Source organism: Ictalurus punctatus, chromosome 20, assembly GCF_001660625.3.
Source record: "Ictalurus punctatus breed USDA103 chromosome 20, Coco_2.0, whole genome shotgun sequence".
NCBI lineage: Eukaryota > Metazoa > Chordata > Actinopteri > Siluriformes > Ictaluridae > Ictalurus > Ictalurus punctatus.
The window spans coordinates 2,168,541-2,192,726 of record NC_030435.2 but is presented as its reverse complement, the minus strand read 5'-3'; the positions used below and the strand labels follow the sequence as shown (position 1 = coordinate 2,192,726).

The following is a 24,186-nucleotide window of genomic DNA, read 5'->3' as shown; positions in this document are numbered from 1 at the left end:
TCTCACTCACTCACTCTCTCTCACATTCTCACTCTCTCATTCTCCCTCACTCACTCTCTCACTTTCTCTCTCTCTCTCTCGCTCACTCTCTCTCACACTCACGCTCTCTCACTCACTCTCTCTCACATTCTCACTCTCTCATTCTCTCTCACTCACTCTCTCACTTTCTCTCTCTCTCACTCACTCTCTCTCACTCTCTCACTCTCACTCTCTCACTCTCACTCTCTCACTCTCACTCTCTGTCTCTCGCTTAAGACAAAAAAAGGTTTGTTTAGGTTTTGTACCAAATTGACCAAGTTTACTTCTCGCAGGTTAGTCGAAGACATTTGTCACTACGTAACTGAACGTCAATATAAGAAGTCCGTCTGTAATTTTGTATCTCCACTTGAACGGAGGTGAGACCGGTCAGACAGGGTTTACAGGAAGATACGTGGAAACACTCGTATCTTATTGGCTGATGGTCTCTCAATTCTACCAAACGCTAGCTCACACAGTCAGTGTGAGGGAAGAGTGATATACAGCCATATAAAAAAATATTTAAACCAGTAAATGGGTTGACACTGAAACGTCCTCCTCTCACGCTGAGCAGGAAAACAAGCTGTGTAAACAAATGTCTAATAATAAGTTACGTGAACGTGATAAGAGCAGAGCATGAGGACAGATAACGCACTTAGCGTGGCACTGTAGCAGCTAGTTGTGCCTCCCCTTGTCTAGCGACCCCAAACTAGCCTAGTCTCGTGTTAGCTAGCCAAAAAATTGACATTTTATCAGTCCGGTTGTCCTGCAAACAATTAGTGCAAGCAATTATCCCTCACGTGCTAGAAATAATAATAATAATAATAAAAAAAAACATGCAAAAGGTATATTTAAAAGTACGTTTTAAAAAGTTTTTTTTTTTTTAATGGAGAAGAATCTGGGCTCAGCCCTGGATGATTAACAGTTCAGCCCCTGTATAACACACACACACACACACACACACACACACACACACACACACACACAAAAACCCAACCCAGACCACTAGATAATCTTTGAAGATGAACATTCTTCATCCCAAACTCGGCCTTTTGGCAGTCTGGCGACTCCACATTTCCATAACCATCTCTCCGAGCCCATGAAGTGCCCGTAAGCCAGGCTGGCACTCGTGGCCTCTCCCTGGCGAGTGTATCCACCAGGAGGCTGTAATAATGAGGCCATATGTTGCCCATCCTCGCCGTACTGCGCTTGATGCCCCGATGCCAGGAGCTATGCGCTGAGCCTGCTCGCCAACACTCTGCCCCCCAGCAGGCGGTGAGGTCTGGATCAGCCCAAGCATGGAAGCCCGAGAAGGTCAGGTTCCTCTTCATCGCACGGAGCGATAAGGCTAATGAGGCTTCATCATCCGCACTTTGTGGGTGATCGACTTGGAACAAGGACCGATACACATGGAAGAGTGGAAAAAGGACAGCGTGAGATAAATATAGCACACAAAGCAGACAGACTCGGAGACTCACAGCCCACTGCAAGCACCTTGGTTTATTTTTGGCCTGTTTTACTGCCCAGGTGTGTTCGTTAGCTTCTGAATGTCTAGATCAGGAAAAGACGAAACGATCTCGCGGGAGCAGTGACGCACAGAGAGAAGAGTTTTGCACGGGGACTGAGGTTTCACAGACACGGACAGACTTCCACAGAACTGCACTCGGGATGGTGTACGCTGTACAGTGATGATGAAATACAGCATAACGGCATGATAAAGAAAAGAAACGGGAAGTGTTTATATACAGAGATGAAGAATGGGAGCCAAGTATTTGAGTGGTCTGGAAGATTTGGTTCTATTTATCCCTATCAACAATCTGGAAACTTTCAATACAAAAGTTTATATATATATATATATATATATATAAAATAAATCCTCAAGGGAACCTTCTTAGAAAGGAAACCCTCTGTTGTGGGATTCAACACAGAACCTTTACATTTATTATATAGACGCATATGATATAGATTCATTGAAGTTTTGAAGTTCTTTAAGAAATACTAGTGGTGTATCGGTAACATGAACCAAATCACAGCACCAAATCACGTGAACTTTAATGACCTCAGATCCCATCCGAATCATACAGCATGAATACACAAGGTCGTAAGAGCTAATACGATCCGTCCGGGTTGCCAGGTTTTCTTTAGTAAAATATCCCTCTCGGCGGTTTGGTAATAAATATACATCGTCTTGCATAAGTATTCACCCCACTAGATCTTTTCCTCGAACAGATTTTGTATCGGAATTGATTGAAATGAATGGAGTTGGGATTGTATGTCATGAATCTACACACTCAAAAAAATAAAACTAGCCCATAATATTTAAAAAAAAAAAAAAAAAAAAAAATTCAATAAAAAAATCAGTACAGTTGGTCTCATCAGGGAGTGAAGACAGTCTTATGCAAGGCATTGTAATGCTACGCTGATTAAATATTCAGGATGTATGTTATAACAGCTTTATATACAAAGAGTCCTGTTTACAGTGGATATATATATATATATATATATATATATATATATATATATATATATATATATATAAAAGTCTACACACCCCTGTTAAAATGGCCGTTGTTGTTTTTTTTTGTGTGAAATCTGATATTTTTCTTTCTTGGATGTGTAATTACAAAGTGTAAAACGATCAGAAACTTTTAATTGGAAACTTAATGTCCTAGTTGCAAAAGTATGCACACCCCTAAACTAATACTTTGTCGAAGCAGCTTCGGATTTTATTTACACCACTCAGTCTTTATTGGGTCTGAGTCTGTCAGCTTGGTACAGCTTGACTTGGTGATATTTTCCCACTTATTCCTTGCAAAAACATTCTAGAGCCGTGAGATTGTAAGGGCGAGAGAGAGAGAGAGAGAGAGAGAGAGAGAGAGAGAGAGAGAAGGTGAGGAAACGGCTGTTTATAGCCGCTTTAACATAAGTGAGCACAGGAACGAACTTGTTTAATGGACCTTCCACAACATTAAATTTACCTAGTGTATGAATGGCTCAAAAATATGACGTGTTAGTCTTTAGTTAATAAAGAGTTGTAATTGTTGGTAAATTGTTGTGGTATTAAAGTAATAAAACACTTCCGGAATGTGCTGCTATTGGAAAAGAATCAATTTCATGGTGGTAGCAGTATCTCCACGTCACCATCACACTGCACCAGATGTTTTATTCCTGAATTATTATTATTATTATTATTATTATTATTATTATTACTACATCACGCTAACCTGCCTGATTCTAAAGGTGTATCTACTGTAAAGGAAAAACTCCTAGAGAGTCTGTACTTGGTGTTCTCCGGATGGACGTTCTGCGGCGTTGAGATAATTGAGACGTGGTTCGAGAGCGTTTTCTTTCCATCTCGACGGCTCCTATGCCGTTTTTTCGACATTTGTCGAGTTTATCTAGTGTAACGTACAGCGATCTAATCAGGAAGCTAAGCGCTTGTAATTCCCAGCTAAAGCAAGGCTTATAATGGAGATTAGAGGCTTCAGATGAGACATTTCCCCTCTGAGGCGTGCAAAATATCCTGAGACAGTGTGTTCTTTTGCAGCATGGTTAGAGTTCATGTTTAAAAAAAAAAAAAAGACTGAGAGAAGGAGATGGATTTGAGTAGCAGGGAGTAGTGAGAGACTTGGAGCGACAGAGTCTCTGAAGGATACTTTGTGAATTACTTTGCCTCACTGTTCCTGATCTGGATAGAAAGAAAGGCAAGGTGTGTGTGTGTGTGTGTGTGTGAGAGAGAGAGAGAGAGAGCGGGAAAGAGATGAAGAGTGGAAAGGGAATGAGAGGAAATGGCAGCGGATCCCTGGAGGACTCTTCTCCTCTCCTTCAGATCACGTTCTTTTTCAGCTCGGTTTCTTTACCAGATCTTAAACACGAGTCCCGCATGCCGGAGTTAAGAGAACAATGCCAGTCCGCCCCACATTCACGCCCTCGTCCTGCTCCTAACACACCTGACGCAGGAAATCAAGCTGTGCTGGAAAGCCTCGGACTAAAAGCACTCTGTTTAGAATCCATTCGATCAAATACACTGAGAAATTGAACGCCCCAGGAAACCTAAATCCGTGATTGCTTTCTAAGGAGGTTAATGTTAATCCGGTGGCCACGATATTCACTACAAAGTGCGGATAATTAGCGACTTTTCCAACCCCTGCATCGTGTACTTTGACAGAATGTCTTTTCTTTCGAGGTAAAGTGGATGGAGTTAAACTTTCTGGGGGAAAAAATAACCTTATGTAAGGTTTACGCACAATCACAAGACATCGTTCTTTCATCCCACACAGCTTTGAATAAAACCATGCGATGCTGATTGAACAGGCTCTTTGAGTCTCAGCGACCCGGCAGGGTGAGTGAAAGCTAACCTCGGAAGAGCTAACATAACGAGCAAAGCTAACGAGAGATTAAAAGCTAATCTACCAAGTGAAAGCTCACGTAGCGAACGCTAAAGTAATGAGCAAGATAGTAAACAAGTCAAAGCTAACTAGAGAGTACAGAGTAAAAGCAAACCTATGAGTGAACGAAAGCAAGTCAGAGTAGCGCGTAAACGCTAATGAGAGAGAGAGAGAGAGAGAGAAGTCAAATCTACTGAACGAAAGCAAACCTGTGAGCAAAAGCAGTGAGTGAAAAGCTGGCCAAGCAAAAGCTAACATAATGAGGAAAAAAGCAAACTAGGTCATAAAAGCTAATTAGAGAGAGAAAGGTAACCTAGCGAATAAACGCAAACGAATGAGTGAAAGCTAACCTAGCAAAAGCTAACCTAGCAAAAACTAACATTGGGAGTGAGCACAAGCTACTAGCGAGAAAATCAAAGTGAGAGCAAAAGCGAAAGCAAACCTGTGAGTAAGAGAATGCTAATCTAGTGAGCCAAGGCAAACTAATGAGCAAAAGCTGACTAGCGAGAGAAATCTGACCTACTGAGTGAAAAGAAACTAGCGAGCCAGTACAAGCGTCTGAGAAAGAGCAAGCTAGCGAGTGAAAGCTAAGCTCGCCAACGCTAAAATAACGAGCAAACTAGTAAACTTGTAAAAGCTAATTAAAATCCAACCTAAAAAGTAAAAGCAATGTCCTGAGTGAAACAAAGCTGGTCTAGTGAAGAGTGAAGGCCAAGTAGCGAGTAAATGCTAATTGGAGAGAGAAAAATCAAACCTACTGAGTGAAAGCAAACCTGTGAGCAAAAGAAACGAGTGAAAAGCTAACCAAGTAAAAGCTAGCATAGTGAGGAAAAGAGTGAGAAATGTAACCTACCGAATAAAAGCAAAGTAGCATGTGAAAGCTAACCGAGCCAAAAACGAACAATGTGAACAAAAGCACACTAGTGAGTACGAGCAAGTAAAGGAAAAGTGAGCGTGAAGACAATCCTGTGAGTGAAAGAAAGCTAATCTAGTGAGCAGAAGCTAACTAGCAAGAGGAATGTAACCGACTGAGCGATAGAAAACTGGTCGGTGCAATGAAGCTAATCTACTTAGCGAAGCCTAGCTAGTGAGTGAAAGCTGATCTAGCAAAAGCTAACACAATAGTCAAAGTGAGTGAAAGCTAATTCGAGAGAGAAATCGGACCGACCGAGTGAATGGAAACTAGCGAGTGAAAACAAACCCGAGGCTCGACGCTAATCCAGGACGTGAAGGCACACTAGCGAGCGAGAGCTAATCGATCGAGTGTAAGCAAACTGTAAAGTGATGCTGACGCTACAGATGCTGAGCTGCTTCACGTTTAGAAATCTATACTCTAAGATTTATTTTTTTAAATACGAGACACTTTTACTACCGTTTAAAAAAAAAAAAAAAAATTATTATTATTATTTTTTACATCTCTGATTGATGGTATGTTGTGACTGAGAAATACTTCGACAATATTTTAGGAATCAGACTCCGGTTCTTGTAATATTCTCTAAATGTATTAGACGGAGGTGAAGTAAAAACACGCTCGGCAGAAGACGGAAGCGCTCGGTGATTGATGCGATGATTTGTTGCGTCCTGATAAGCGCTTCACAAGCACATCCATTACACACACCCACACCGCCGCGCTGTCGAAATCTCAAATCTGATTGGTCAGACAGCAGGTGTTGATTCATTCTCAAGGAAAACGGCTCTGACAGTAGTGCAGCCGCAAACCCCGGGGTTATACGGTATGAACGTAGTACCGTTTCTATAGTAACAGCCCATTCGCACGTACTCGCACACCGGACGGTCTACGTGACCTTAGACTAATGATGGATTCCAATGTGTTGTTACTTGATCACTGATGTGGGAGAGGTTTCAGTGAGGAGACGTTTATTTAACATTTACGGAAGGAGTCTCCAGTGTCAGTCGGTCAGTTTTTCCAAAGAACTCGCCGAGCTGCGTCTTATTAATTTCCAGAGATCAAAGTTCATCGCTGCTATAACGCGAGTGCATACGGGAACTCATTTGCTTCTATAAGAATCCACGTAACTATGAAAGGATGTTAATACCGATTAGGTTGCTGTTCAACTCTTTTAAAAATACATTTAAAAATCGAATTAACGCTTACAGGATTATATTCCAAATGGTTCGAGTTTTAAAACTTTACAAATATTAGAATCAATTCTTTAGACGTTAGAATTAGATTTTGAATTATTAAGGGGTTTACATTTTTACAAATGATTATAATTTGAGATTTTTAAAAAATAATAATAATAATATGATTAATAAAGGGATTATTAAGGATTATCATTAGTTTTCAATCTTTAAAAATAAAGGTATGATTCCTTTTAGATCTTTAAAGATGAGGATCTTCCAGAAATAAAGATACATAGAACTATGCTATATGTAAACTGTTATTTATTTATTATCGTCTTTGAAAGTAATTACAAGAATTATCATTTGAATTATTATAGTTTTTTTTTTTTTTTTTTAAAGGATTTTAAAAAAAATTTTATCTTTAAAAATAAGGATTGTTTCTATGCAAGGGTTACGTTCTGAATGATTATAGTTTTATATCTTTAAAACCTAAGGACTTAAAAGAAAAGTTTATCGCATGTTAGAGGAACTAACTTGTTCCTATAAGAATCGATGTAACTATAAATGGATAAAAAATTACGACGTGGGGTTTTTTTTTGTTTTTTTTCCCATTCGTTGGAAATATAAACGCTTAATCATTTGTAAATCGCTGTGGTGAACGAGGAATAAAACACGTCCTCGACGTCAGCGTGGTAAGAGTAACCCTGCGTCATGTCCCCACTCCGTCGCTGATTATTTCCCCAAAACTGCACAGCGCGCAGAGCGTTATTCCTTACGTGTTCGACGCTTTGATCCGACCTCTCGCTCGCTGGGGCAGAACGTTAGCTGAAAGCCGACCGGCGTTCGAGTTCAGATCTCCTCTTGGCGACGTGTGCAGTCTTCTGTTTTCCAGAGACGTTGTATTTCTGTCCAGGCCTTGACATCCCTCATGGCATCAGAATCAATTCTGAAGGCGTGAGGCATTCTGCTTCAAGGACGGATTCGACCCAATTTCTGTTTGAACTCCTTTGATTGGGAGTTTAAAAGGCTGTTTGAAGCATGAGTAAGCTCTGCTGAGAACCCCGAGGGCCGGAGGAGCTATGTGACTGGAATTTTTTGTCATTTTAGCCAAGGTTACGTGCTTCTGAACTGCAGATTTGCATTGCTAATTGAGCGCTACGGCGTGTCATGAGTCACGGCTGCTTCGTTCTGTCGCGGCGAGCGCAAAGACGTTTGGAAGAAGCGTTGTGGTCGACCGGTAACTTTGTGAAATCCTGGATTATCATGTATTTATTCATTGGACAGGAAATAAACTAACAGGAAATGTGCGGAGGTATGTGACGGAGGAGTGTAAATCAGGACCCGCTGAAGAATCCCGGGGTTAAGGATCGATGTTAATACCGATCGGGTTGCAATTAAACGCTTTTAAGAATAAAAACATCTAAATAACAGTTACATGATTACATTTGAAATTGTTAAGAGTTTTAAAACTTTACAAATATTACAATGAATACTTTACATATTAGAATTAGATTTTGAATTATTAAGGGGTTTACATTTTGAGGTTTACAAATGATTATAATTTGAGATATATATATATTTTTAAATATTATGATTAAAAAAGGGATTATTAAATTAATTAGTTTTCAATCTTTAAAAATAAAGGATATATATATATATATATATATATATATATATATAAAAATAAGGATTATCATTTTAATGTATTTTAGATCTTTAAAGATAAGGATCTTCCAAAAATAGAGATTATGTTATATGTAAGCTATTATTTATTTATAATCGTCTTTAAAAGTACCTTTAATTACAAGAATTATCATTTGAATTATTATAATATATATATTTTATTTTATCTTTAAAAATAAGGATCGTTTTTACGTAAGGGTTACATTTGGAATGATTATAGATTTATATCTTTAAAATATGACTACTTTTTTTTTTTTTTTTAAAGGATGATATTTTAAACGATTATGGTTTTAGATCTTTAAAGATAAGGACGTCTAAGAACGAGGATTGTATAATTTTTTTTTGTATATTATGAATATCTGAGATCTTTAAACAATAATACTCAAATAAGAAGGAAATTGCGATTCCAGGACCGTCTCCCGCAGCGCTAGCAAGCTCTTATTTATCGTATGATGGACATTTCTCATTATGTTACATTTCACATTGCAGCGCTCGGGTCTGAGTAGACCAGAGCTCAATCTTTTTCCTGAATATCGTGAGCTTTTATGGGACAATTTGAGTCAAAGCGCTAAGCAATGTACCACAAAATACAGTCATTGTTGGAAAAGTGCAGCGTTCAAGTTCAAATTGGACTTGTGGAATTGTGCGGGTTTCATAATGGACGTCCGCAGACGCCTCTGGTCAGTCTGAGCTCGCTGGGGTTTCTTCATTAGCAAGGTAAAAGCCAGACCTCGGCGTAGGAGCAGCCGTGCTGCGGTTGTTGTTTTTTTTTCTTCCCCTGTCTGATCTCATCAGCTACTGCTAAAAGAAATATAAATCTCCCGAGACGTTGAATGTCCTGCACGGAAATGGTGTACCGCTGTTCTGCTATTAGGCATTTTCATTTAGCTGACACCTCCTATATGGGCACTCGGAGTGGCATACATTTGTTTTACTGCTGTCAGCAATTGATCTCTCTCTCTCTCTCTCTCTCTCTCTCTCTCTCTGTCTCTCTCTGTCTCTCTCATTCTGTCTCTCTCTCTCTCACTCTCATTCTGTCTGTCTCTCTCACTCTCATTCTGTCTGTCTCTCTCTCTCTCTCTGTGTCTCTCTGTCTCTCTCATTCTGTCTCTCTCTCTGTCTCTCTGTCTGTCACTTTCTCTCTCTCACACTCTGTCTCTCTCACTCTCTCTCACACACTCTGTTTCTCACTCTCTGTCTCTCTCTCTCTCTCTCTCTCTCTCTCTCTCTGTCTCTCTCATTCTGTCTCTCTCTCTCTGTCTCTCTCTGTCTCTCTCATTCTGTCTCTCTCTCACTCTCATTCTGTCTGTCTCTCTCTCTCTCTCTGTGTCTCTCTGTCTCTCTCATTCTGTCTCTCTCTCTCACTCTCATTCTGTCTGTCTCTCTCTCTCTCTCTGTGTCTCTCTGTCTCTCTCATTCTGTCTCTCTCTCTCACTCTCATTCTGTCTGTCTCTCTCTCTCTCTCTGTGTGTCTCTCTCTCACTCTCATTCTGTCTCTCTCTCTGTCTCTCTGTCTGTCACTTTCTCTCTCTCACACTCTGTCTCTCTCACTCTCTCTCACACACTCTGTTTCTCACTCTCTGTCTCTCTCTCTCTCTCTGTCCCTTTCTCTCTCACACTCCGTCTCTCTCTCTCTGTCTCTCTCTCTTTGTCAATTTCTCTCTCTCTCACTCTGTCTCTCTCTCACACTCTGTCTGTCTCACTCTCTCTCTGTCTCTCTTTCTCTCTCACACACACTGTCTGTCTCTCTCTGTCTCTCTCACTCTCTCTCTCTCACTCTGTCTGTCTCACTCTCTCTCTGTCTCTCTCTCTCTCACACACTGTCTGTCTCTCTCTCTGTCTCTCTCACTCACACTGTTTCTCACTCTCTGTTTCTCTCTCTCTGTCACTTTCTCTGTCACACTCTGTCTCTCTCTCTTTGTCACTCTCTCTCTCTCTCTCACTTTGTCTCTCTCTCACACTCTGTCTGTCTCACTCTCTCTCTCTGTCTCTCTTTCTCTCTCTCACACACACTCTGTCTCTCTCTGTGTCTCTCTCTGTCACTCTGTCTGTCTGTCTCTCTCTCACTCCGTCTCTCTCTCACTCTGTCTTTCTCACTCATTCTGTCTCTCTCTCTCTCATTCTCTTTCTCTCTCTCTGTCTGTCTGTCTCTTGGTCATTGCCCTCAAGACAAATGTGCTCCATTTTCTGCGGGCCTGTTGGTCTACCCCCAGAACTTCACACACTTCTCATGGCTTCCTTTGAATTATCAAAAAGATCTTCCACTTTTTAATCCTGTGCTCGAGTGCGTAGCAGCATTAAATATCGTATATACAAATATACTTCGATAGAAAAAGAAGCAAAGTCAAAAGGAGAAAATGTCATTATTGTGTGTGCTTCAATACATGAACAAGTCATATATGAAGGCTGCGTTCAATTCATGCAGCATTTTATCGTTGTTGTGTTCTCCTTCTCGTGGCAGTTCTTTAGACCTGCAGGTGAGAATACAGCGGTCACACAACAGTGCAGACCAAAGCAACTGGGAGCTTCTGTGTGACATGGTCTGTCTGAGAAATCGATTCAACTCCGAATCGACTCACTTGCAGGACGTGAATCAAACATGTCAGAACTGTCATGTGATACACAAAATGTTTGAAACAAGGTACTGATATAACGATCTAATCATTTATTTATCATTTACTAAGGGCTCGTGTGGTCGCTGTGATTTTAGTCGGTTTGCCGAGTCTGAATCAGAGCGAAATTGATTCATTGGAATCGTTTGTTTTGGTTCGGTTTTAAACTGCACGTAGTTAAACGAACCAAAAAAGCAACAGCATTGTCTGAGGGGCGTTTAGGACTGTAAACGTTCTCGTGATACTTTATTGGTCAGAAATACGGTGATGGATTTCTGAGAAACAAACCTCTCTCAAGTGTTGGTGGAAATCAAACAAATCACTCCAGCACAGAGAACAGGTCGTCGTCTCTGAATAAATGATTAGATAGTTATATAAATAACTATCTAAACACTACTAAAAGTAGTTTATTTATGTATCGCATCCAGAGTTTATTTGACAAAAATCCAGAATTTGGCATTTCTACATGTTTGATTCACTTCCTGTAAGTGAGTCGATTCAGAGTTGAATCACTTTCTCACTAGACACGAGACAACCTCGCTCAGATGTTCTCTGTTGTTTTCGTTCCGCACCTGAGTGAGTCATTGCTGGGTTCTCACTTGCCTAAAGAACTGCACCGAGCGGAGAACGCACCAGGGCACCATTAACAAAATGCTAAACGCTGCACGTATGAACACAGAGCTGGGACGGCATCATTTCGGCTGGTATTTCGAGGGATTTCTGCACCTCATATCTACAAAACAATGCTGCCAACCAAAGCACATGGCATGTTTGAGTCACTTCCCGAAAGCGAGTCAATTCAGAGTCGAATCGCTTATTGAATTTGCTGTACCGCTAACACTTTTCAGCACAAGACAGGTATTGCTACCTTCATTAGCGTGTCATAGATGATGCCGTGTCTTCCTAGGATCTGACTCCCGACTGACTGCCTCAGCCCATTTCAAATCTTTCTTTCTTTTTTTTCCCCTCTCCCTCACTCGCACTTTTCTTCTCTGTCTATTCAGGATCGGCATTCCTGATTCGGCCGTGATCAACATCCACTTCTCCTGTGATCCGTCTCATCAATCACCGCTACTCCTCGTCTCCACTGCCTTTCCACGCAGAGAACAAACTCCGGAGCCAAGCGTCCACTGCTGGATATCTCGTGCCTCTTTGTCACCCCACATCGACTTTTTCTCGCCCTTCGATTTTCTCTTCCGGCCCGCACCATGAGCAGGAGGAGCCGTGGGGTCTGGAGTGGACTGACAGCGCTCAGCATTTTGGTGCTGGTCCAGTGGGCGGGCAGCTGCTGGGCCATGACGCTGAACTCGGTTCCTCTGCGTCCAGTACCAGACGCACCGCTCAGAGTCGAGGATGAGGACCCGGTACTCCACAGGCACAAGAGGAACTGGGTGTGGAACCAGTTCTTTGTTCTGGAGGAATACACGGGGGACGACCCTCTCTACGTCGGCAAGGTAAGTCAGCTCTATAAATCTAAATAGCTGAAAGTGCAAATAATCATTTTTTACGATATACTTAACCGTATTTAACGCTGTATTGTTATATATAATTCTCGACAAATCTGCATGAGAACATCGGCACCACAAACAAATGTTAAATCTAGAACCATTAACAGTTCTTCAAACCCTTAAAAGCTCCAGTTAACATTTCCTCATTTCGGAAGCTTCCGATTAAAATCCAAGAAACCCTTAACTATCCCAAGTGCCATTTTGTATGTGTAAATGAACTTCCTGTCAAATAGTTTACGTTTTATATCGATTATCATTCATATTCACGATTACTATTAACGACAGGAATTGTTCCCGTCGATCAATTCAGCGAGACAGCCTAGGGACGGCTGCATAGGGAAAGTATTACGCTAGCTAGCGGTTAGCTAGTTAACTGTTCGCCTACATACTCTTTCGTGTAGAGTTAAATCTGAAATGCCGCCTAGCTAACTTTTTTCGATACTGTTTTGTCATAGTCGTATGTCTGGTGACGAATTTAGCTAGAATTACATCGTCAGTGCAGAACATGGAGCAAATTAGCAGGCAGTAATTATGCTAGTCAGTGTGCTTTTTAGTGAGCCAGACGGATTACAAAACACCGTCTGTTCATCTATAACATTTTTATTAATTATGTTTAACAGTCAATTTGCTAATTAAAATGAGAAATTACCCCCCCCCCCCCCCCCACAGTGCCATTTGATTACTTAGCTAGCAAGGAATGGAGCTAGCGAGCAAGAGGGAATGATGCTAGTCAGACTTCCCTTGAATGAGAAAAACATGTAATAAATATCAGCTACTGTCTAGTTATTACAGAGACATTACAGATTGGCACAGCATGTTCCTTTTTAGCTAGGTAATGTAGCATTATCTAGGCAAGGTATGGAACTAGCTGTCAATAATAAAGTTGGCCCTCTGCTTAAAATTAGCCATGTAACCTAACCGTGTTAACTTTGTTAAGCAAAATAAACAAGAATATCAAGCGATAGCTAGCGTTCTATGTTGGTCAGCCAGAAAGGGTGCTAAACTTAGAAAAAATATGACCTACTGTCTAGCATCTATTTTCTATACAGTTCTGTGACGTGTTAGTTACGTTACATTACGCGTGTTACATTAAAAAAAAATGTTTAAATGTGAGCTAGTGTTAGTTAGTTAGCTAGCTCTTCTCGGCTAAGCTAACCCTACGTTAGAAATGAAGATGTATTTGATCTAGATTCAGAAGCGAATAATTCTAATGAAACAACTGTAGAGATTTTGTAAATCATGCTAACCGCTAAATCGCATCCCTTAAACAGACAGGAACTGTTGTCTTGGAGATAGACTTTTAGAACGAACTTTGTTTAGAACGCGTTCTGATGTTGAAATAAAGTGTAGAAATGGTTTGACACAAGACTGGAACTCCACAAACATAAATCCTGTGATACCGCAACGGCTCTGTGTCAAAGATTACCCAAAAACGGAGTTCTTTTGATTTGTTTTTTGGTTTTTTTACTCCGATGTCTGACACATTTCTCACCCCATCCATCACGGCCTAGCGGAAGCTCGATGCGTTTACACTCCTACGAGTGCCGGGGAAAAAAAAAGAAGAGTTTTATAGCTCAGGTATGAGTCAAAGTCGAAGTTATTGTTTCTGACATCTACATTTGCTGTTTTGACTCACGCCTCAGGCCCTCCATCAGAGCCTGTTCTGAAATCTGAAGTCGGTGAAGGTGCCCGATGGAAAAAAAAAAAAGGAAAGAATTTAAAAAAAAAAAAAAAAAAAAAAAAAAGTAAAAAGAAAAAGAAAAGGCAAGTTTATTCAGACAGTTTGTGTCTCCTGCTGCTGACTTTATGGAATATTAGATTCTAGGTTTTTACTAAACGCAAAATAGGTGATATCGGCGTGCTCCCCGATTACATGTCGCTAGGCTAATTTTACATTTGTCTAACCTGCAAAAAAAAACGAAACAAAAAACAAACAAAGAAAAACGTTTCAAATTTATGGAAATGCTTGTCGACTAGGTTTAGGTGGAGTAAACAGTCAGCACGTTGACACGGACGACGATAATCCGATATGAACCCGATTAAGACGATAATCTGATTAAGAGACTAGCATGTAAACAGCCGTTTTTAATGACCTTAATCTGATTAAAGTCATACTTGAAGTAAACACAAGCGGAATTAAGACGTGTGGAGTATTTCCTGTTTTAGTCGCGTTATCGACGTGCGTTACAGACACGTACACACCTTAATCACACTGTTCACGTCGTGTGGGAGTTTTCACCGCATTGTGCGACAGGACACTCAACCGTTTGATGGCAAACGAGAGAGTTCGGCTGCGTCCCAAACCGCATACTTGCCTACTATAGGCCTATAGTAGGTGAAATACATGGATCTCGGCTGCTATATAGAAGGTAAGTACGCGGTTTGGGACGCAGCCCACGGCTTCAAGCAGTCGTCTATTAGCACACCTAATTTTTTCTATAAAAACACCCAAAACTGTAACGAAGACGAACTGTACGTCGATACGTGAAATTCTGGAGGGACGTCGGACGGCGTGGAGCGGTGACGTAATGACGTGCGCCGTTAATCGAACTACGTTCTAGAACGTGTCAAACGGGTACATGAAAGGAGTATTCTAAAAGCGACTCATCTTAATCACAATATTATCTTACTCAGGGTAAGGTCAGTAATTAGATTACCGCTGTCCGTGTAAACATAGTCATTGACTAGGTTTACACGGACAGCGGTAATCTAATTACGGACCTTATTCTGAATAAGACGTATAATATTCTGACTAAGGTGTTGACATGAGTCGCTCTTAGAATCATTAATGAAGCTGCGAAGATTGGATCGTGCGGGCAGAATTCGCCTGCGGAGATGATTACGCCCGGGTCTGATGGCGACTGAGGTCATGTTGGGTCTAAAAGGTAACACTGACATAAACAGTAAAATGAAGCGGACTCTGGGTGTTCTGCTAAAGCTAGTGGTGTGTGTTTGACGTCATTTGCCATCGACTGGACGGCTTAGTAAAAACAAAAAAGTTCCATTTGAGGCGATACTACCCTTCTAAACCCTTCATTTGGGACACAACTACCGTGTTACCCTCCTGGTAAAGAAAAGATGTTATTAGAAAGCCTCTGCACTCTTATCAGAGCTGCTGTTATGTAGGAAATTACACCTTCTGACCAATCAGAATGGAGAATTCAGCACAGCTGCATTACTATTATTTAGTAACGCAGTAGGCTAGAATGTAAGAACTCGTTTGGTAAGATATAGCAATTGTGTTTGGTCTTCTTTTGATGGTGACATATTATGTCTTCCATTTTTTATATGTATATATATATATATATATATATATATATATATATATATATATATATATATTCTTCAAATATTTCATTTGAGAAATAAGAGGTGCTCATTGTACTTTGATGTTTGAACTACGAATAAATTGAGTCCGTCTCTTATTACTTCTTCATTTTGCCCTCATTAAAGCAGAGACCCCTTGAACACCGCCTGCAGGAATGTTGGATTATTTTTGCTACCACAGGGTCGGCTTCAATAATCCAGCGCTGCGTTTCGTTATCAGACTACTAATGGAATCAAATTTGGGCTTGATCTCAGATTTAATGCATTTTCCCCTTTTCCTACATGATGACTGACACGACACAGATCTAGGTGTTAAATATGCGTTACGAGTACCTCCGATAACAATCGTCCTCCGAGGAGCTCATGCGTGACTCTGCCGCATGCTTTCCATATGTGATGTGAATTAGTAATAACACCCATTACTTCTCTCCTGCTATTACCGCAGACTCGTCTAATATTTGCTTTTCGGGAGCCTTCTGTTTGACAGCAGAGTGTGACAGGATGTATGCTGGTGTGTGTGTGTGTGTGTGTGTCTGTGTGTTTTCCCTTCAAAGTCTTGCACTGCTTTTTAAAGACAACCTTTAAAAAAAATGTGTTTTTGGGATTAAATCCTATTGTGAGAATTCATTTTAGTCAGCAGGCTGATCAAAGTGTGCAGTTGTCACCGCAGCGGTGTTGAGAAATTCTTTAGAAAACCCGAGTTACAATTGAATCAGTGTTATTGCATCATAAAGTATAACAGCCAGTGGTGTCGCAGTATGCAAATGTAGGTTGGTGAACTGGGAGAAGAGGGTGGGGCTTTGAACGAAAGTTTTCCAATAACAGCAAGTCTTGAAGTGTTTTATTCCACAGCAGGATTTCTAATAAAGAATGACATATACAGTTGAGGTCGTAAGTTTACTTACGCATTGCAGAAGCTGGCAAATGTTAATAGTAATAATAATAATAATAATAATAATAAGAGGGATAATACAAATTGGAAACCAGTGTTGCGTCCTTGAGCATCAGTGAACGTTTGCACCTTTCGTGATAGTCGTGGACGAATCCCTCAGTTGTCCTCGGTGTGAGAAGATGGATCTCGACATCATATAGCCGGCGTTGGAAAGGGGTCAACTATGTAGAAGATGCTGGAAAAGCAAAGAATTTGCCGGACCTGGAGGATTTTTCTGAAGAACAGTGGACAGGACAAACAAGGGACTCGTGAAGAACTCTCGCAAAACATAAAAACACCATGTCGTTGATCTTCCAGGTAACCACACAGCATTAAGAATGAAGGGTGTGCAAACTTTTGAACTGGTCCGTTTGTTTCTCGCGGACTATATGTAAACATCTGTTGTGTGAAGTTGCGTATTCAGGGCCGAACTGAATAAAAAAAAAATCTCTCTCTCTCTCTTTTTTTTTTTTTTTTTTTATTTTTATTTTTTTTTTTATCATCGCACTTTGAAAAAAATATTCTGCAAGGTGTCCGTAAACTTATGACCTCAACGATAATATTTTCGAATGCGTTTATAGTTCCCTCACCAGTCTCTCTTTGTTGACGTGAATAATACGAAATTCGCAGCTTGTCGTGTCATTTGTCGTGCGAAGTTACGGCTTCGCCTCTGATTGTTACAAAGCGCTGATACTGTAGGCTCCTCCCATAAAAGCAAAACAGTCCGGCAGAGAATCTAAGCCGTACGTGAGCGTGTAGAAGTCGTCGGCATAGAAACAATAACGTATTCGAATAGTAGAATATTAACGTTAATATACGGTAAACCCGCGATTAGCAGACGCCTCGTCGTTTTCCAGCGGAGAACGGTACGTTCTGGTAGCGCTGACTCTTTATAAGATGAGTCCACCCTGTTTGGATTTCTAAGGTAATAAACTTACAAAAGCTTCCTGTAAATCCACCCGACAGGTATTTGATGCGCTAGCACGTTACATCGAGTTCTAGTTTGTTGCAGACGAACTACTGTAGAAAGTGGGTCTCACTGACACTTGCTGGCTCTTCGCTAATGACCGGCTGTGTGTTTAATGAATATCTGACACGTTGTTTGATCACGGCTCTTTGATAGCGAGCGGATTTAAAGTCCTGCTCACTCAGATTAAAAGGGATTAGTAAGGATTTGTCACACAGGAGGAGTTGAAAGATTCTGGATGATGACAAAAAACGGTCATATTGTGTTGTATTTGTGTAATATACAGCGTTTCTGAGAGCGCTCGTCATCGCTCGGTTGTTCCATCCATCCATCCATCTTCTATACCGCTTTATCCTTTTCAGGGTCGCGGGTAACCTGGAGCCTATCCCAGGGAGCATGGGGCACAAGGCGGGGTGCACCCTGGACAGGGTGTCAATCCATCGCAGGGCACAATCACACACACTCACACACCCGTTCATACACTACAGACAATTTAGACACGCCGATCAGCCTACCATGCGTGTCTTTGGACTGGGGGAGGAAACCGGAGTACCCGGAGGAAACCCCCGCAGCACGGGGAGAACATGCAAACTCCGCACACACACGGCCACGGTGGGACTCGAACCCCGAACCCGCTGGGTTGTTGTTTTGTCATTTTGTTTTGTTCTAAACAACAGAATCTGAACCATAGCTTTTTTTCTGCTTGATCAGAGGGTTTGCTGTCTCGCTAGTCATCTACTGTAGCTAATACAATCTAACTTGCTCTTTATAGCTAGGCATTGTAGCTAACTCGACTGACTAATGAGTTCTAATCCTAGTTTTTGCTCACAGCTGTCAACAATGAGTGCTTTCAAACCTGTTTGAGATCGCTGCAAGTAGGTAAGGAATACAATAAGGAATAAAAAGCTCTGTGACGTGCTTTTTTCGGAAGATAATCAACGATAGGGTGGTGTGATGAACTGAAGTCGATCGACTGCCGATTATTTATTCATCTTAGGTCACAGGAATTTTACAAGACTAACAGGTTTTTATTGATTAAAGAAGGACACGTTGTAGATTTGTCTTGTTCATGGATGCATTTAAAAAGCTCGTCTTTTATTCGTGTTAAATGGCGTGTTACATTATAACGGGTATCACCGTATAAAAATGTATAACCTGTCACTTGCAGAAAATGCAGTGACGATTAAGTGCTTGGACCGCTACAATTTTTTGTACTTGGACCCTGAACAAATTTAATGTATGGACTCCTGATAATTTGGTGCCTGGACACTGAACAATTTTCGTGCATGGACCCCTAACAATTTTGTGCTTGAACCCCTAACAATTTAGTGCTTGGACCCCTAACAATTTAGTGCTTGAATCCCCAATGATTTTGTGCTTGGACCCCTAACAATTTTCATGCTTGGACCCCTAACAATTTAGTGCTTGGACCCCTAACAATTTAGTGCTTGGACCCCTAACAATTTAGTGCTTGGACCCCTAACAATTTAGTGCTTGGACCCCTAACAATTTAGTGCTTGGACCCCTAACAATTTTCATGCTTGGACCCCTAACAATTTAGTGCTTGGACCCCTAAGAATTTAGTGCTTGAATCCCCAATGATTTTGTGCTTGGACCCCTAACAATTTTTGTGCTTGGACCCCTAACAATTTAGTGCTTGGACCCCTAACAATTTAGTGCTTGGACCCCCAATGATTTTGTGCTTGGACCCCTGATAATTTACTACATGGACCCCTAACAATTTAGTGCTTGGACCCCTAACAATTTTCATGCTTGGACCCCTAACAATTTAGTGCTTGGACCCCTAACAATTTAGTGCTTGAATCCCCAATGATTTTGTGCTTGGACCCCTAACAATTTTCATGCTTGGACCCCTAACAATTTAGTGCTTGGACCCCTAACAATTTAGTGCTTGGACCCCTAACAATTTAGTGCTTGGACCCCTAACAATTTAGTGCTTGGACCCCTAACAATTTTCATGCTTGGACCCCTAACAATTTAGTGCTTGGACCCCTAAGAATTTAGTGCTTGAATCCCCAATGATTTTGTGCTTGGACCCCTAACAATTTTTGTGCTTGGACCCCTAACAATTTAGTGCTTGGACCCCTAACAATTTAGTGCTTGGACCCCCAATGATTTTGTGCTTGGACCCCTGATAATTTACTACATGGACCCCTAACAATTTAGTGCTTGGACCCCCAATGATTTTGTGCTTGGACCCCTGATAATTTACTACATGGACCCCTAACAATTTAGTGCTTGGACCCCTAACAATTTTCATGCTTGGACCCCTAACAATTTAGTGCTTGGACCCCTAACAATTTAGTGCTTGAATCCCCAATGATTTTGTGCTTGGACCCCTAACAATTTAGTGCTTGTATCCCCATTGATTTTGTGCTTGGACCCCTGATAATTTACCACATGGACCCCTAACTATTTTCGTGCATGGACAGATAATCTGTGTGCTTATTGTGCCACCTAACAATTTTGAAAACAGAATCAGTTTAATTGCTTGAACTCCAGATTCGCAGTACCTCTCATGGCCTTACACTCAACACATAAATGATCGATGTTAATGCTTGGACGCCTCAAAAAAATATAATGCATTAACCCTTAATAATTTGGTGCTTGTACACCTAACATTTTAGTGCACGGACCCCTAACAATTGTCCTGCTTGGACACATGATTCTGTGTGATTAGACCCCTAACAAGATTTCCCTTGGACCCCTAACAATGCAGTACAGTGCTTGAACTCCTGTTTATTTTGTGATTAGACCTTTAACAAATGTAGTACCTGGACGTCATAACAGTTTCAGATCGAGTATCAGTTTTATTGGCCATGTACCGTACGCCTGAACACGCAATCAACAACGTTGCTTTAATTTCGTTACGCTAACGAGCTTCTGGTGTAGCTAGTTAACGTCAAAGAACGGCATTTTTACAGCAGCTTATTCGGCGTTGCGAATTAATTACCGCTTTTAGTTTTAAATGTGCATTAGACGTGTAGAAAGTTCGGCGCATGAACATTTGAAGTTAAAGTTATCAAATTTCAACAGCGTCAGGTAATCATTTCTGGTAGACTGCCGGCGGGTGTCACATTAGAGCTGAATTAAAACACAACGACCGTGAGAGATGATCTGAATACATCAGGCACCTGTCTTACAGCTCTGCTCGCCTCCTCTCTCTCTCTCACACACACACACACACATACGCACAGCTCTTTAGCAGCACACACCACCAGACTGAATTTTATTCGGATCTGACTCATCACCAGTTGACTCGAAACCAGGAAAGACTGAACACAAGTGTGTGTCAGCATGGAATGATAATGAGCAGAGTCATGTGCATGCTCTGTACTGCGTCTCTGTCTCTCTCTCTCTCTCTCTCTCTCTCTCTCTCTCACACACACACACACACACACACACACCGATCTGTCGCTCGGTTTCGGTAGTTCTCTCGTTCACACATGGTCTATTGTTTATTCTCTGTCTCTCGCTCTCACACACACACACACACACACACACACACACACACACACACACACACACACACACACTGTGTCTCTCACATACAGTCTTTCTATTTTCTACACACACTTCAAATCTTTCGCTCATTTGTCAGTCTCTAATTTCATTTATTTCACATCTGTCTTAAAAAGTTTGAATGAAAAAAGTTTTCAAAGTCCAAGTCACAAAAAGATGAAAGTTCCCTCATTTGGTTCCTTGACTGTGTTTAATTATAGAGCAGGAAATATGGAAATCATTTATATCTCCTGCAGATCATTCAGGAAATCTGTCTTAACCAGGGTTAATATATTGCTGCCAAAACGACTTCATTACTGATGGATCGTGCCGCTGGTGCCGGAACACAGAGGGGGGCGACGGTGCAGATATTTTAAGCCCAGATGTCAGCAGCGTGACTCGATTTTGTCATTTACGTATGATTTAATATAATATAGCTTATCCCGTGTCAGTTGACATAAATATATTTAAGCACTGAAGAAGAGTAATGTAACAAAGTGCGAACACAGCAAAAACAATCAAGGAATTTACTGTTGTGTACAAGCACAGCGACTGTTATTATTAAATGACAAATTCTGTAATACTTGTAACAGGAAGAAAAATCACTATTGTGCTTTGACCTCGAATAATTTAATGCTTGGACCCTGAACAATTTAGTGCTTGGACCTTGAACAATGTAGTGCTTGGACCTTGAACAATGTAGTGCTTGGACCCCTAACAATTTAGCGCTTAGTCCCTGAACAATTTAGTGCTTAGTCCCTGAACAATTTAGTGCTTGGACCCCGAACAATTTAGTGCTTGGACCCTGAACAATTTAGTGCTTGGACCCTGAACAATTTAGTGCTTAGTCCCTGAACAATTTAGTGCTTGGACCCTGAACAATTTAGTGCTTGGACCCTGAACAATTTAGTGCTTAGTCCCTGAACATTTTAGGGCTTGGACCCCGAACAATTTAGTGCTTAGTCCCTGAACAATTTAGTGCTTGGACCCCGAACAATTTAGTGCTTGGACCCTGAACAATTTAGTGCTTGGACCCTGAACAATTTAGTGCTTGGACCCTGAACAATTTAGTGCTTGGACCCCGAACAATTTAGTGCTTGGACCCTGAACAATTTAGTGCTTGGACCCCTAACAATTTAGTGCTTGGACCCTGAACAATTTAGTGCTTGGACCCTGAACAATTTAGTGCTTGGACCCCTAACAATTTAGTGCTTGGACCCCGAACAATTTAGTGCTTGGACCCTGAACAATTTAGTGCTTGGACCCCTAACAATTTAGTGCTTGGACCCTGAACAATTTAGTGCTTGGACCCTGAACAATTTAGTGCTTGGACCCCTAACAATTTAGTGCTTGGACCCCGAACAATTTAGTGCTTGGACCCTGAACAATTTAGTGCTTAGTCCCTGAACATTTTAGGGCTTGGACCCCTAAATTTTAGTGCTTAGTCCGTAAATTATTTAGTGCTTGGACCCCGAACAATTTAGTGCTTGGACCGTGAACAATTTAGCACTTAGTCCCTGAACAATTTAGTGCTTAGTCCCTGAACATTTTAGGGCTTGGACCCCTAAGTTTTAGTGCTTAGTCCCTAAATTATTTAGTGCTTGGACCCTGGACAATTTAGTGCTTAGTCCCTGAACTTTTTAGTGCTTGGACCCCTAAATTTTAGTGCTTAGTCCCTAAATTATTTAGTGCTTGGACCCCGAACAATTTAGTGATTAGACCCTGAACAATTTAGTGTTTAGTCCCAGAACAATTTACTGAACCGATTTCGTGGTTGGTCCCCTTAACATTTAGTGCTTGGCCCCTTAATTATCAAACTTTATAAAAAGCATCACTATGTGTTTGCAGGATTTCTCATGTTCTTTATTTACACACCCACAAAGAACCTCACAGACCAAACAGGCCATGCATCAGAAAAAAAAAAAGAGTTTATGAAAACAGGCCAAATATAGGCGGCACCACCCGCTGTGTTCTCGCTCATGTTCTCTCTCTGCTGTTCTGTGTGAAACTATGTTTAAAATGGTTCAGAGCAGATTCAGAGTTCAACTAAAAATAGTCTGTGTTCCTGTGTGAAGTCTGACATTTTATAAGAACCCCTTGAATGATGAATTTGTTCAATTAGACTGGAAATGTTTTAGGGGCACATACTATATTTATTCGTATTATTCTTCATTTCTTAACAATGATCATTTTGACCTGAATTTTTTTTTTATTTTTATGCTTCTTAAATCTTCTATGTGTAATGCCAACATCTCCATGTTTTAATCAGAATAACTGCCATAGATAAAAATGAGAAAAGTTACATTTGAATTTTTTTTTTTAGCAACAGAACGTTTGTTGTTACCTATAATACGCTCGTAGGAAAAAAATCCCAAGAGTCTTTAAGTATTTAAGGGTTCTAGCTTCATGAACGTGTTCTAATTAGAATCTTTAGTAAAAAAAAAATGAATTGAAAATGTTAAAAAGATTTTTGTGTCTAAAGGTGTTCGATGCTTTTTATGTCTACAGTGCTGTTAATAACAAACAGCGGTGGATCCCGCAGTTCCTGAGATCATTCGGAAGTCATGTTCTTCTCCTTTTTTTTCACTTGTACTTCCTGTCATTATCCGTTCAATGAAGCGAAAATCCCTGATGAGAACAGCCAGAGCTTTTTTCTCCGAGCGTGCTCTGGGACGGGCGCCGGCGAGCACACGGGTAGACGAGAGCAGACACCGTGCAGAGGATTCATATCTGAGGTCTGAGCGCTGATTGACTGACAGCTTTGGACAAGTGGAACCTTTAGAAGAAGCGTTTTGTCGTATTTCATCTCGCCGACAGATCCTTGTTTGGAATGTTTTGATGGGTCTCGGGTGTGTTACTGTGCGTACTGAAGGAGAAACGCTACACTGGGAAAAGCAAGTACGAGATAATAGTATGCACGTATAAGAGCAGACATGCCTTTTAAAAGAATCTGCTGGTGAACACAAATTTTTATTAACTACTTTGATGTAAATATTTAGAAGAGGAAGAAACATTTCTGGTGAAGGAGGCGTGGCCTGCATGCCTGTTACTTCCAGTGAAGGAGGCGTGGCCTGTGTGCCTGTTACTTCCAGTGAAGGAGGCGTGGCCTGTGTGCCTGTTACTTCCAGTGAAGGAGGCGTGGCCTGTG

General features: G+C 41.0%; 1 protein-coding gene across 1 annotated transcript in view; it reads left to right on the top strand.

Annotated features, from left to right (window-relative positions):
• cdh7a (cadherin 7a) overlaps window positions 1-24,186 on the top strand; it is an 87,533-nt gene that overhangs the window by 3,463 nt on the left and 59,884 nt on the right. The window contains exon 2 of the mRNA XM_017496446.3: window positions 11,788-12,237. Within this exon, the coding sequence (XP_017351935.1) occupies window positions 11,992-12,237 (246 nt within the window). The 5' untranslated portion in view covers window positions 11,788-11,991. The remainder of the gene's footprint in view (window positions 1-11,787; window positions 12,238-24,186) is intronic.